The 15,317-nt window shown below is 48.9% G+C and overlaps 1 protein-coding gene and 1 pseudogene across 1 annotated transcript in view; both read left to right on the top strand.

Moving 5' to 3' along the window:
- Positions 1-218: 218 nt before the first annotated feature.
- Positions 219-398, top strand: LOC103084853 (6.8 kDa mitochondrial proteolipid pseudogene; annotated as a pseudogene).
- A 9,113-nt stretch (positions 399-9,511) lies between these two features.
- The window catches only part of IL17RD (interleukin 17 receptor D), a 61,735-nt gene continuing 55,929 nt past the window's right edge, over positions 9,512-15,317 (top strand). Inside the window, exon 1 of the mRNA XM_007451763.1 lies at positions 9,512-9,637. Coding sequence (XP_007451825.1) covers positions 9,512-9,637 — 126 coding nt within the window. The remainder of the gene's footprint in view (positions 9,638-15,317) is intronic.

Below are 15,317 nucleotides of genomic sequence, written 5' to 3'. Positions count from 1 at the left end.
TTCATATATGTCACAAGCCATATTATTTAGGTTCAAGATGGTACTGGAGAAAACAAACAAAAAAAACCAACAAATCTGGTGGAAGAAAGTGAATGGAGAGCTAAAAATTCTAGGTACTATAATTGGAGAAATAAAATGGGTAAGAGTGCCTGTGCGCTCAGTGACCTTTCAGAGTCGTCGGAGTGTGTTGGGGCTGCCTAAGCTTGGTCCAGCACAGGATGCTTCAAAGCCTTATTGAAAATGTGTGGATCCCCATGAAGCCCTACTGTACCCGAGTTTACCAGAAGATTTGGGTAGGAATAGGATTGATGGGCTTCATCATTTATAAATTCAGGAGTGCTGATAAAAGCAAAACCTTGAAAGCTTCCAGTCCTGCACCTGCTCATGGTAATCATTAACCAGCTTTCCTTGCACAAGACATTGGTCTGACTGTGTTGAGGGAATGTGGGACATTGTGTTGACTTGCAGCAGTCCCACTGCCCTCGTGCATGAACAAACGTACCTGTGAGACCCCCCCGCCCCCCCCCCCCACCAAATGACTAAGAGTTGGCATGGTTGCTCCAAGTTGTGTATTGACCATGCTTCATTTGAGTGTCTCAGTGGGGCCTCTTTTCTCTTGACATCTGTGACCTGTCTGGGATCTTTGTTTTTGGATGCTGATGGCCCAGTTTAAATCCTAACCTGCCGACATAGCATGTCCATTTCCTTAAGAATGATTTTAGAGGAGCCAGGAAAAGCTGATTGTGTTTGAAAAGTTCAAACAAACTTTAAAAAGGCATTTGGAGGAAACTGAAGAAAACTTCAAAAAAACTATTCTTCAGCGAGACAAGAGAAGAAATTACTTTCTTTAAGCAAGAACAGGATATTCTGAAAAAGAGGCAATCACTAAATAAGAAAGAGCTGCTATAAGGTATTAAAAAATATAATAATTGAAATAAAGATTCATTAGAGTTTGAAGATCTAGTTGAAGAAACGTTCAAAAGCATGGAACAAAGTGACTAGGAGTTGGGAAATAGTTGATAATAAGAAAATTGGAGGATAGGGAATTTCCTGGCAGTCCAGTGGTTAGGCCTTGGCACTTTCACTGCTGGGGGCCCAGGTTCGATCCCTGGTTGGGGAACTAAGATCCCGAAAGCCGCACTGCCCAGCCAAATTAAAAAAGAAAAGAAAAGAAAATTGGAGGATAAACTTAGCATACCTATCAACCAACTTAGGTTTTCCAAAAAGAGAGTAAAAAGAGGGAAAGGAAAGGAGGAAGATATCAAAGAAATACTCAGAAGGGAATTCCCTGGTTGCCCAGTGGTTAGGACTGAGTGCTTTTACTGCCGTGGCCCAGGTTCAATCCCTGGTCGGGGAACTAAGATACTGCAAGCTGTGTGGCTCAGCCAAGAAAATAAAATTAAATAAAAATTAAATAAATACTCAGAAGAATTTCCCAGAAGTCAAGGGGCACAATGAATGAAGAGACTCATCCCTGTGAATCTTCATGACAACAGGGATAAAGAGAGCAGCTTAAAAGCTAAGAGAGAGAGAGACAGACAGACAGAGACTGACTGACTTTCAAAGGACCAGGAATAAAAAATGCGATCGGATTTCTAAACCTCAGCCTCAGGATCTGAAAGACAGAGGAGCGATGCCTTCAACAGTCCAGTGGAAAATTACTTTCAAAACAAAATTCAATACCCAATCAAATTATTAATCAATCGTGATGTTTAATGAAGATGTTTTCTAGACATGTGAGGTCTCACAAAATTTACCTCCACACCTTTTCTCAAGAAGCTAATGAAAGATATGTGCCACCAAAATGAGTGAGAAAACCCAGAAAGAAACATAACCTAGGATTCCAGCACAAGAGAGAAGGAAGGGTATGACAGCTGGGCAGCAGACCTAGAGAATACCCAAGCCTGACTGGGGCAGGAACATGGGGACTCCAGGGGAGGATGCTCCTGGAATAAAATGGAACTGGGAGAAAAGCTCATGCCCCTGCCCTTGTGGAAAATTGTATGGGAAGATTTAACAAGGAGGGCATAACACAAAGCAAAAGTCTTTTAAAAAGGTATATACTAAGTACACACACACACACACACACACACACACACACACACACAAAACGCCAAAATAGTTGTATCAAGAAAGGAAATTCCATCGTCAAACACTATTTGCCTTAAAGGTGAATAACGTTTCATATGGTCATAATAATGTAAACACTGAATATTGACTTAACTAAAATTGTAATATATCAGTCAGGATCCCAACGAGAAACAGCTTTTTTTTTTTTTTTTTTTTGCCGTACGCGGGCCTCTCACTGCTGTGGCCTCTCCCGTTGCGGAGCACAGGCTGCGGACGCGCAGGCTCAGCGGCCATGGCTCACGGGACCAGCTGCTCCGCGGCATGTGGGATGTTCCCAGACCGGGACACGAACACTTGTTCCCTGCATCAGCAGGCGGGCTCTCAACCACTGCACCACCAGGGAAGCCCCAGAAACAGCTTTTAAATGGGGTAATCTGAGGAGAATTTCAGAGATTGCTTGAGCAGTGAAAAGAAACTATGAGCAAAAGCCACTATTCCTGCCCCACCACACCTGAGAAGGCAAAAGTGGAGGAGCCGTTGTCAGAAACAGAAGAGAACTAAAAAAAAAGAAGAGAACTAAATGGAGAGGGTGCTGAGAGTGGAGCCGAGGATGCAGCAACCTAATAGAGGTAACTGAGGGCATGGGCATCTCTGCTCACTCTCCCTCCCCCCTCCAGCTGCCTGCCTATGCTCTGCAGTGTCCTAACCCACCCAGAAGCCCGAGAGTAAGAGAGCCCATTGATGTGGTCCGTACAGGTCAGAGTGGGTCTGGAAGGGCTAAGGGAAGACATCCAGCACAAACCTCAGTGGGGGGCTAGAGGAAGGGAATTTAAAGAGCACAATTCGCATGTGTCATAAAGAGCAGGAAATTAGGAGCCAGTGTCCAAACTGGTCAGTCAAGAAAGGCAAGATCAGCATAGGACTTAGAAATATGGCAGCAAATGCCAGAAAACAGCTAAAATTGTTGAAGGAGGGTGCTCTGGGGAGTGAGAGTGATAAGGGACAGTTCAGAGGACTGCTTTTCCATTATACATCTGTTAGTACTAATAAGCCTTTTTAAACTTTGTACACGTATAATTTCGATTAACGTAAAAATTAATAATCTTCATTCTAATCATGAGAAAAACATCAGGCAAATCCCAGTAGAGGGGCATTCTACAAAATATTGAATACCTAACCAATGGTCTTCAGAATTGTCAAGATCATCAGATACAAGGAAGGGTGAGAAACTGTCACAGTCAAGAGGACCCAGAGACATGGCAACTAAATGTTATGTGGTATCCTGGATGGGATGCTGGAAGAGAAGAGGGGCATGAGGTAAAAACTAAGGAAATCTGAATAAAGTATGGACTTTCACTTATGATAACTTATCAATATTGGTTCATTAATAGTTACAAATGTACCATACTAATGTAATTTGTTAATAATAAAGGAAACTAGGGGCAGGATATATTGGAACTCTCTGTACTATCTTCTCAATTTTTCTGTAAATCTAAAATTGTTCTAAAAAATTGTCTTATTAAAAATAATAAGAGTTTACTGTAGAAATAACCTTAAAAGACAACAAGAAAATTTTATGAATTTTATTTTATTTGTATGATTTGGAGCTTTAGTAGGGCTGGATGTTTTTCCAGGCTTTTAAATTATTTTTGCATTCAAGACATTAAATCCCAGAATTTCAGCAATGATCCTGGTTATTCATTCATTCAACAAGTATGTGTCAAATGCTGACTACATGCTAGGTAGTACCCTGTGCTCAGCACTTGGGGTACCAGGACCTTTTCGAAATACAGCCCTGCCATTGTCCTTAAACCCTTCAGAAGCTGCTGGGTACTCTTAGGTTCAAAATAGTGCATAAGGGCTTCCCTGGTGGCGCAGTGGTTGAGAGTCTGCCTGCCGATGCAGGGGACATGAGTTCGTGCCCGGGTCTGGGAAGATCCCACATGCCGCGGAGCGGCTGGGCCCGTGAACCACGGCTCCTGAGCCTACGCATCCTGCTAGTCCGGAGCCTGTGCTCCGCAACGGGAGAGGCCACAACAGTGAGAGGCCCGCGTACCGCAAAAAAAAAAAAAAAAAAAAAAAAAAAAAGGGCATAAAGTTCCATCTGCCTACCACTGCCAGTCATTTTTCCACACCTCTCTGCTCTCCAACCATACTGGCCTCTTTTGTCCCTTGAAGATGCCACCTTCCCTGCTGCCCCAGGGCCTTTGCCTATGCTGTTCCCTCTACTCAGAATACTCTTCCTCTCTCTGCTCCCCTCACCTTTGCCCAGGTAACTCTTATACTTGGAACCTCAGCTCAGGCCTCACTTATTTATTTATTTATTTATCTTTCGGTCTTTTTTTTTTTGGCCGAACTGTCACATGTGGAACTTCCCCCACCAGGGATCGAACCCATGCCCCCTACAATAGAAGCACGGATTCTTAACCACTGGACCACCAGGGAAGTCCAGGCATCACTTCTTTAGACACAATCCATATACTTGTAATTATCCCCTGGTCATGTGGTTATTTGAGTAATGCCAATGTCCCCCATAGAATGTTTGCTTGTAGGTTCTATGACAAGTGGGACAGTGTCTTGTTGGGGACAGTGTCTGTGTTGTTCACACTGGTCCCCAGCTTCTGGTGTAATGCCTGATATGGTGCAGGGACTCTATGAGCACTTGTTGAATGAATGAATGGTAAACAGGTTATGGTCCATAGGCTTCCAGTCTAGTGCATATCCAAACCAGGGTGTGAGCTCTGGAAGGAGACAAGAGGAGGCCATCTCCCTTGGCTACTGTCTGGATTCCAGCTGCCCCTGGGCCTGCCTCCATCAAGTCCTGGTTTACAACTCATAGCCATTTGCTTACTTCAGATTTACAAAAACCCACTGAGGTTTGCATCCATGTCATTCCTGTGTGGCCATTAAGAAAAGTGACATCCAGAGAGGTTAACTGAATTGCCCAAAGCTACACTGTTACTGAAAGCCCATATTTAACATTCTTTTCTTACCTCCTTCTGAACTCTACTTCCACGCAAACTTAGCACTAGCTCTGGGTAACAGCGAGCATTTGCTCCTGCATCTGGCCTATGCCCTAAAGTGTTGTGTCCTCGCGGCGGCGCAGTCCGGGATTGTTTGGGCGTCTCCAACCTGGACCACGCGCGCCCTCTGTCGGCTACAATGGAGACTGGGCTCCCCGCGCTTCAAAAGAAACGGTAAGTGGCAGTGGACGCGTGAACTCCGTGTAATGGCCGCGGCACTTTGGGGTGCGTGTACGGGGGTTTCGGGGCGCGGGGTTGGGTCGGCCGCCCCGGGTCTGACGCTCGCCCCCGCCCTGGGCCTCTGGACAGTCTGGGCGGTGCCAAGGCCGGCTCCGGAAGGATGCGGGCCCGCGCCGCAGGCAGAGTTTGGGGGATCAGATGAGTCTGGGAACTCCTGGCTGAGTCTCGGCTTCGCTATCTATGAAGTGGAGATGATGACAACTACCCGGTTCGAGGCAAGACTGTCCGGGGCCGAACTGACATCGGCGGGGCTCTCAGGAGGGTATCAGTTCTCCCCGTACTGCTCTCCCCAAAGCCCAGGGAAACTTTCACGCTCAGCCTGCTGGGAGATGGGGTGGAGGACACACTTTACCTTTAATGTCTTGATTAGTGCATAATACGTGTACATCGCAATACCAAAAATAAATTAGAATTTTGGCCCACGGCTTCTAACCACCGTTCATTAAAATTGTTTTCAGTTCTTCTCAGCTGAAAATGATTCAGCATACAAAATGTTTCCATGATCACTTTATCTTATGTTTCAGAGGATAATTTGACTCCTAACAAAATGCAATCCTCGTGTTAAGGATTTTTTTCTTATCTGTTTAGGTTCTAGGTAAATTGGGGAAATATATTTGCATTTCGTCAACGGCTTAAGGTGATTTAATCTGTTTAATCCCCAGCTTCATTCCAACCAGGGATGGAGGCAGCAACAGTTTCTTGCCCACTGATGTGTGTCAAGCAGAGTGCAGGGCACTGGTGACAGAGAGGTGAACCAGATAGGGATGATGAGGGGTGGCTTAAATTGTGACTGGGCCACAGACAGCCCTAGCCACGGTGGGTGAGACTACATGTTTTATTTGAGGAGGGCTTCATCCTCTGGGCACCTACAAAGCTGGGCTCTGCTGTGGCCTAGAGAAAGGTTAGACCATGGAGGCCTTGTGGGAGCCTGGCCTCCTCATTTTATCTCAGTTTCTAGTACAGAGGTTCACTTCCTGCAGCCTCACAAATATTCTGAAGGGTCACAATAAAAAGAGGGGATGAGAGGAAAAGAATTAATGAAGAAGACCAGAACGGAGAGGATGTTGCCAAATGCCAATTTATTGCCTCTATTTCCTGACCAAATTTTTCCCTTTGATGTATGTGGTTCTCCCACCCCAACCCCCCCCCACACACATGCATGCTTGTGGCCTCCCTAGAAGGCAAACAGAAGGGCGTCTCAGTCCTTGGTCTTGAGGGATGTCATTCTAACCATGTTTTAGAGTAGGCACTTAGACATTTTCTTTCTTGTGTCCTCTGTACTCCTTTAGAAAAGTTGGAGCGCTCTCTAAATTCTGTAGCATGTTTTCAGGGGCTGTCAATTGCCAGACTGGGCAGTGAGCTGTGGGCAGGAGGGAACTCAAAAGTCGGTGGGTGTGGAGACTGGAAAGGATGTAGGAGCCTTTGCTCTGCCTTCTCCAGTCACTCAATCATATGGTGATTGGTGATGTGAGTGAAACCCAAGAAGAAACGCTCTCCTCTCCCCAGTACCCTCCTTAAGGCTCTCCCTCTATCATAAGCTCTAAATACTGATCCTTTTTCTGGGGTCCAACTCCAGAAGAAAGGAAGAAATGCACATGGCCTCTAAATACCTGAGAGCATGGTCCACCTCATTAGCAACCAGAGAACACCATTAAGACTGCAATGAGATGTTGAGCAAGTTGCCAATTTTAAATGTGCATAATCCAGCAGTTCTGATTCTAGGAATCTGTCTTAAGAAAACAGCTGAATAAGTGTATCAAGATAAATGTGTGAGGATATTTTTGAATCCCTGATTATAATAGAAGTCCCTCAGCAGGGGATTGGTTAATAAATTATGGCACATGTCTAGGCTGGAATGTCATAGAGATTAAAGAGCCTAAGGAGCAGGTAGTCTCCCGGTTTCCCGGGTGTTTCACCAGCACCCATGTGGTCCTGGCCTCATTTCAGCCCCTGGCACTCCTGACATTCATGGCCAAACCCCTGACATCCCCAGCTCCCGGCTGTGGGGGTTGGGAATGACCCAGAGGGGAGTCAGGGAGGATGGGCAGAGGTCTGGAAGGCAGCAGAGCATTGAGTCTACAGCTTCCCCACAGGAGCAACATACTGCGTGAGGTCTATTCAGAGAAGGTTACCCTGCAGGCAGCCTTCTGTGGATCCTGGTTCTTCTGGATGACCAAAGCAGTGATGCTGGGTTTAGCTGAATTCCTGAATATCCTGGTGATGAGATGAAAAAATAAAACATTTCCTGTCCAGTGGTGCACATGAACAGGAATTCTCAGCACCTGGGTGTTCTGGTGGATTTTTAAAAAAATATTTATTTATTTATGTATTATTTTGGCTGCGCCAGGTCTTAGCTGTGGCACGTGGGATCTTTGTTGTGGAGGGCGGGATCTTTTAGTTGTGGTATGCAGGCTCTTAGTTGTGGCATGCAGGCGGGATCTAGTTCCCAGACCAGGGATCGAACCCCGGGCCCCCTGCATTGGGAGTGCAGAGTCTTACCCACTGGACCACCAGTTGTTGTTTGGGGAACCCGTCCTCCCTTTCTCTGGCAGCGAGAAAGGGAGGACGGGTTTGGGCAACCACTGTCTCCCACTTCCAGCTTCTGTAGTTCAAGGGAAGCTGGCTCTGCTCCCTGGTTCTGAAGCCAATCACCAGGACTTCTGCTAGCATTACTGTCTCCACAAGGGTAGCTTGCTAAGCTTGGGCCACTTCTGCCTCTGCAGAGAGTTTAAGTACAAGGTATGGGTAGGGTGTGCAGAGCCACAATGGAAAATACAGGAACTCAGTGTTAGTAGCAGCTGAGCTGTCTATCACCACATGTAGGCCAGGCAGACAGGAGAGGGAGGGGATTCTAGGCCCTGGAAGGAGAGAGTCATGTGGAGGAGGGTTCCTTGTTGGACTGGCAAAGGTGAGAGTCTTCAAGGTTGACTGAGACAAGAAAACCAAGTTGAGGTTGAGCGGGGAGATCAGTGTAGCTGGAGCCAAGTAGTGAAGGCAGAGTAGGAAGAGATAACATAGGAGAGGAGGAAGTCAGTGCAGATTTTATTCTAAAGGCCATTGAATAAAAGCGACTGCAGGAGATTTTTAATCAGGAGAAGGCAGTGGTCTGACACCTTTTTGGAGATCACTCTGGATCCAGGGTGGAGAAATGCATTGTATTTGGGACAAAAGTGCAAGCAAGAAAAGCCCTTTGGAAGCTGTTGTGGAGGAGGTGGTGGCATAGATGAGGGATAAGGCAATGGAGAAGGGTGAAGAGGTGGGATTCCAGAGCACAGAGACAAGTCAAAGGGGGAAGGGGCTTGTGGCGAAGTTGGATGATCTTTGCCACTTCACTTCTCCCAGCCTCAGCTTCCTTTTCCAGACAGAGGTACTACCCACTTCACAAGAGTCAGTTTGACAAGTGTAATGGTTAAGAGTATTGTTTTTGCCAATCTGGATTTGAATCTCAGATCTGGCAGGTGCCAGCTGTGTGACTTTATGCAAGTCAGTTAACAGTAGATTGTAGCACTTGTTGAATGCTTGTTATGTATTAACCAGTAGAATCCTCCCCAGACTAAGACACTTACTCTGTTATTCCAGCTTACAGGGGGAGGGAACAGTAATGGGGAGAGAGCAAGTCATTTGTCCGAGGTCCCAGCCAGGATTTCTCTAACCACCACATTGCCTAGCTTTTCTGCGCTGAAAACTGGGGTAACAATACTACTGACACTTTCAGGTGTGTTTGAGAGGATTCAAGAAGAGGACTGGCAAATAGTAGGCACTTGTAAATTATTATTTTAACTATTATTATCATTTTTTGTTTGTTTTCCCGAGTTTTGCAGGGAGCAGGCATTACGTGGAAAAATCCTTGGATTAAAAAAAAAAAAAGACCTCTCAGGTGAGGGTAAAAAACTGCAGCTGTCGGCTTCTCAAAGTCACTCGGAGATGGGCTGTGCGGGCGTGGCTTAGAGGTCGGGGCGGGGCCAAGAGGAAGAGCCAGACCTAGGGAGCGGGGCCAAAACCTGAGGGTCGAGGCTAGGGGCGGGCCCCGGAGAGAAGGGGCGGGGCGAGGGTCCGCAGCGCATGCTCGGTGGTGCCGCCAGCTCTGCCGCGGCCGCCAGCGCCACCGCCCACTCCGGGCTGGCCAGCGGCAGGCGGCCGGGGAGCAGAGTAGGGCAGGGCTGGGTGAGCGCACGGCCATGGCCCCGTGGCTGCAGCTCTGCTCTGTCTTCTTCACAGTCAACGCCTGCCTCAACGGCTCCCAGCTGGCAGTGGCCGCAGGCGGCTCCAGCAGAACGCGGGGCGCCGACACCTGTGGCTGGAGGGTAAGGAGAGGACAGCGAGTTTCTTGCTGTCCCCCAAAGCGCGGGGGCACAGGTGCTCGCGGGCAGTAGCGCCCGCGTCGACTTGCCTGCCCTCCGCAGAGTGCGCGGTGGGGCTGGGATCCCGCTGCTCCCGCCCTCCTGCGCCCCTCCCGGGGCGCTCGTCTGCCTGCCTCGGCTGGGTTGAAAGAGGCCGCTCGACCCCGGCTTTGTGTTGCTAATGAGGCGCGGCCACTGGCTGGGGTCCGGCTCCAGGAGGGCGGGCGAGAGGGACGCCCGGCGTGGGGCAGGAGTAGGGCGCCCCACCCTTTGTTCCAGGCCCGGGACCTCCTCCCCCTCAGGGCACAGGGCCCCGGGCTGGGATCCTCCTCCGAGCTGTTCGCATGGGGGGCGCTTTGGAGCGGGAGTGGGGGTCTTCTTTCGGACCTCCGGTCCAAAACTCTGCAAAAGCCCGGGATTGCCAGGCAGGGCACCCTGAGTGCTGGGGAGGGGTGCGCCCCCCCTTTCGGGGCCGCTTTGTTCCTTCTGGGCCAGGCCGTCTTACCCCACTTTCACCCCCACCTCAGACTCCTGACTTGCTGGTAAATTTTGCTCCCGTATCCAGCCCTTCGAAAGGTCTCACGGATGACCCCCCCACCTCCACCGCCATCCAGCTTGAGTTGAGCATATTTTTCGTGGCCAAAGGGAGGAATGGGCTTGTGCCCTCGGGCAGGTGCCCGAGACGAGACTGGAGGGATGCACCGACTTTGTCCTGTGCTTGGAGCCCTCTGCCCCTAACCCAGCGCTTCTTCCATGCCATCTGGGCGATGGGACATGGGGAGGGGGGTGTGCGCGGGGACGCTGCCGTCCCGAGTTTCTATCAGGGCTCCCGGGCTTGGGCGGCCAGAGGACCTGGAGACTGCGTCCATCTGCCCAGCACCCCTCCCACCCAAGCCAGGGCCAGCCTGGTGTCAGGGCACTCACGGCCTTCAGCCTTGTGGAGGGGACACCGGCTTTGCACTCAGGCAGCCGTGGAACATGACCTTGGCTCTTCTCCTGGGCAGCCATGAGCCTCAATTTCTTCACCTGGAAAACAGGAGTAAATGGGATTTCCTAGTTTCCCTAGCACTACTGCTCTGAGGGATAGGTATGGGGTAGTTCTCTTAGAACAACGTCCACCCACCTCTTGTGGGGTGCTCTGAACGACCTCAAGCAGTCGAGGCCTAGAACCTGACATCCCTTTAGGGGCACAGGCTGGTGCCTCCAGCTCACTTGCCCCGCATTCAGAGAAACACAGTGCAGAAAACGAGGTATGAACCAAGTAGCTGAAATGTCTTCAAACCCAATAGCTGTGCTATAGACAGCTATAACCCACCCTCTCACCAGCCCCATGGTGAATGTAACCTTCCGATTTGAGTGAAACATCACATTTTCTTACTCTGTCCCATTTTAGTAAAAATACCACTATTCTTGGGTTGTTTTTTTTTTTTTCCAATGGATACCAAGTTTTCCTCAGTTTTTAGATCAAAAAGCTTTCCTTAAGGCTTTCCCATGTTGACTTACCAATCCTAAATTTTCTGGATCTAAACTGGTGTGTTCGCTTTTGAATAACAGCATCAAAGATATTTTATTCTGAATTTTCATAAGCCGGTCTAGGTGGATCAGCCCAATTTGCTGTTTTTCTACAATTGTCCAGGTGGCTTCACGTGTCAGTGCACAGACCTTGTGAAGTTTTAATGCTGTGGGTATAGCCGGGCCCCAGAGGAGCCAAGCTGGCGGTTTTGTGCTCTCTGTGGGAATGTGTTCACCCCTAAACCTGCACACCCACAGGATTAATGGTGGCCCTCATCCCAGTGGCTTCACATTCATCCTGGGGGTGATGTTCTCAACAGCTCCTACCTTGGCCTCACAGTCCTTGGGGTCATATTCACCTACTTTTTGAATGAGCATGGAAGCCTCAGGGCCATCTCCTGGATTCTAGGCTCTTCCCAACCTGTTACATGGCTCCTTCCCTCCTGGACTGGCCTTTTGATGCATCTGATGGAGCCACCAGCTTTCCCTGACCCAGCTCACCTTTCCAACTTCAGCCCCTGGCCCTCCCACCCTGCTCTCTAACTCCTGTGTCCTTCTTGCTGCCGAGGCATGCTTTTTCCCTGCTCCTGGGATAGCTTTTCCTCCCCTGAGAACCCCCTGCTTGGCCGAACACTCAGCTCAGGTAATGCCTCCTCAAGGAAGCCCTTTGAATGCCATTCCCCTTGCTTCGCCTTCTCCTGCAGGTCCTTGCCTTTGGTTCTCACCAGACTACATCGTCAGTATTTGTTCACATCTGTGTCTTCAGACTAGTTTCTTTAGCCAGACGCTTAACCTCACGTTGGTGAGCTCAGAGCCTGGAGCCCTGTAAATCTTGGCTGAACCCAATTAGACCCTGCAGCCTTCCTGCTAAATCCAGTATGAAGTGATCGATTTTGAGAAGGGGGGTGGGGGAAGGGCCACAATCAGAGCAGTGAGCTCCAATGTCTTCTCCGCAGTGGGCTTTTGTACATGCTGCTCCCGCCTGTGTTCCTTCTCTTTACATCTCAGCCTCCCCTCTCAGCTCCAGCATCACTTCCTGCAGGAAGCCTCCTCTGCCCCTACCTCCTTAGGTAAGGTTTTACGGAAGTTGCCCTGTCAGAGGGCTGCCCAGTAAGTACTGGTGTACAGTTACTTGGCTGTTTGATTCATGTCCGAGTCCCCTACCAGTTAGTGGGTGTTCAGTCCATAGTACTTAGTCTCAGTGCTGACTGAGGTTGCCTAGTCTAGTTGGGGCTATGTTAACATATAAGAATAAGGGTCGGTGATGTGTGGTGCAAGCAAGAGAGGGCTTCCTGTGGGTCTATGTCACACAGAACCTGAGAAGCTGGAGACACAGCAAGGTAGAGAAGTGAGCCCTCAGGAGGGGCAGGATCTGGGTGCTGGAGAGGAGCTGAGCGATTGACCCCCTGGCTCTCCAGGGAGAGGTTGTTCCAGGAACTCTTGCCCCTGCAGGAATGTGTATTTTCCCAGGACTTGCAAGGTGACTGGAGCCAGCTAACCCTCAGCAGCTGTAACCCTCCCTTCGGGGCTGCTCTCAGAGGAGCCAGCCTGGTCTAAGTGGTCAGATTTCACAACCTCCCCATTATTAGTGGGGCAATTAAGGGGCCGATACCATCTTGAACACAGCGCAGTGTTTTAGAAATGAATTGTGGGCTCACTTCCTCGACTAGTTTTTTTTTTTTTTTTTTAAGTCTCTTAGGGCTCTTGCCAGGTAAAGTTGCTCTTTGAGTAATAAATACAGTTTTCGCAAAGAAGTAACAAGTTGTAAAACTTCCAGAGGGGCCAGCATCCTCATTTACACTGAGTCTTAACTGCTTGCTTTTTGGAAGTGGAACGGTTTTGTTTGTGATGGGTAACTTTATGTTGGTCACTTGCCCTGAGGTTTTTTCCCCTCCTCTTGCCTTGCTGGTTGTTTGAGAAGCCTATTTATGGAACAAGAAATTAGGAATCTATTCCCACAGGTTTTTATTTAGTGGCTTTTCCTGCAGTGGAGGAGGAGGGAACATTTCTTGCCTTCTTACCTAGATGGGGTACACCTTCCCTGGTCTATTATCCCTGAAACACAATTTCCACTCTCCCCCCGCCCTTCCCCCACCAAAGTCTGTTCCTTCAGGAATTCAGGAAGCCAGAACGCTGGCATCGTCTTTTCAGTGACGTGCAAGTTTCCCATTTAAGGCAAATACTTCATCTCTAAAGGTAGGAAGGAATAGGGTGGTACTTGGAAAAGAAGTTCCAGCTGATTAAAATTTAGGTTCCTGATAAAAGTCCAATCCAAGAACTCTCCTTGGCTGCAGGCCCAGCCATGTTTATTTAATTCTCAATTGGATGTGTTTTCATTCACTTGCAGCTCGTGGCTCTCAAGGCTGCATCTGGTCTGCCTGTCCTGTGGCCGTGTTGTCCATGTTACACATGGTCTTGTGTCTTTTACAGAATTCTTGGTTAAAAATGAGTCAGCCCTGGTCGACACATTTTCAGAGAAACATTTTTATAAGAAGTGTGATGCTTTCTTCCAGCCTGTTTTGCTATGTTAATTTGGGAATCCTTTGGCCGGTGTCCATCTTTCTTGAGCAGCCCTCCCTTCTCTCCCCTCCCCCATCCATCCAATGGACCCGGAGCCCCTGCAGTGCCTGGGGCATTGTGCTAGTTATTAACTTGGGGATACAGCTGGGTGAATGAGACCAACAACTAAGTTCCGACTGAGGCACCATTTCCTTCCAAACATGATTTCTCATAGTGAAGTCCAGGGGCTTCCAGTATCGGTATTGCCTTGGGAGCTCGTTAAAATGCAGATTCAAGGCCAATGGGGCCAGAATGGGAGTGAGTTGGGGCCCAGGAACTGACATTTCAACAAGTTCCTGTGATGCTCTCAACGGTGAGAATTGTTGCTTTAGGAGACAGGGCTTCTGTGGTCACAAGAAGGAGGCGGGAAGCCACATTCTAAACATTTAAAATCAGCTTGACTTGAAATTACTTCACTGGACTTTTAGAATGGAAAGTGGAGACTTTGTCCAAGCTCTGGAAAATGGCAGGGGTGAGGCTGGCTGAAGGAGGACCTGGGGAGCCAGTCGTTTTGGGGGGGTGTCTCTGGCTTGGGGTTAAAGGGGAGGCTGGGGGTGAAGTGGACCCGACGCATGCACTGGGTTGCTCCCCAGAACAGCTGGGCCTGTCTGGAAAACAGTCTCAGGAAAGAGTAGGGTAGGATCCAAATCATATCCTCAGCCATTCAAACTTTACAGATGGTTTCCTTACAAAGGCAAGAACAGCTAATGCTTTTTTAAGTCTTTATTTTGAGTATTTTTCATGCTTCATTTGGCCTAAAATGTGTGTGTGTGTGTGTGTATTTTTTCTTTTAAAAAAGTTTTCAAACTGTCTTTCCCTCATCAGTCCCTGAACTTTTCACATACCGTGCCCCGGCAGATGTCTGCTGCTGTTGGGGCCACCCAGTCAACAATTAATTGTTCCTTTCATTCCTTGCTGCCTCTTGTGTCTGCCCCGATGGATGGGTTTTTAGGCTTCTGGAAGCTTGGGTCCCCCATCCTCAATTTGTAAGAGAATGGGCTGAGGCAGGGGCTCAGGTATCCCCAGAACTTGACAGGCTAGAGTGGGGGACAGCGCCTCTGGAGCAGACCTCTCTCCCTACTCTGGCAGCCAAGACCATTTCCATTTCATATCTCCCCCAGATTTGGAGGTTCTTCTGCCCTCAGCAAGCCCAAGGGACATGTCTGTGTTGGTGCCACAGGCCCCATCTCCAGGCAGCCCAACTTGCCTGGCTGGTGGGAGGCAGTGTCCTCCTGGGCAGTGTTTGTCTAGGCCGCCAGGATATTCTGAATGGGCCTGACACACGATTAGGTGACTGATGGCCCCCGTAACACATTGTCTCCTCCAGGGCCTGAGGCCTTTGAAGCTCTTCCCTGTGGGAAGTAGACTATTTGCTCTATTAAAATGCCTTGGTATTTCCTCTGTTTAACCACAGGCCACTTCCTCTCTGCCACTCTAAACCCGGCAGGGCCACCGGCTGATTGAAAAGACACAGGCCCAGGAGTGATCACATCCTATTGAAACAGATAGTCTTACTGCAGATTAAAGCTGGAGCAGGTCTCTAAGAAGAAACCCAATCTACGGTTGGGCGGGG

This window comes from Lipotes vexillifer, unplaced genomic scaffold (genome assembly GCF_000442215.2).
Source record: "Lipotes vexillifer unplaced genomic scaffold, Lipotes_vexillifer_v1.1 scaffold521, whole genome shotgun sequence".
NCBI lineage: Eukaryota > Metazoa > Chordata > Mammalia > Artiodactyla > Lipotidae > Lipotes > Lipotes vexillifer.
Note: the sequence above shows the minus strand (reverse complement) of the source record. Positions and strands in the feature narration are given on the sequence as shown.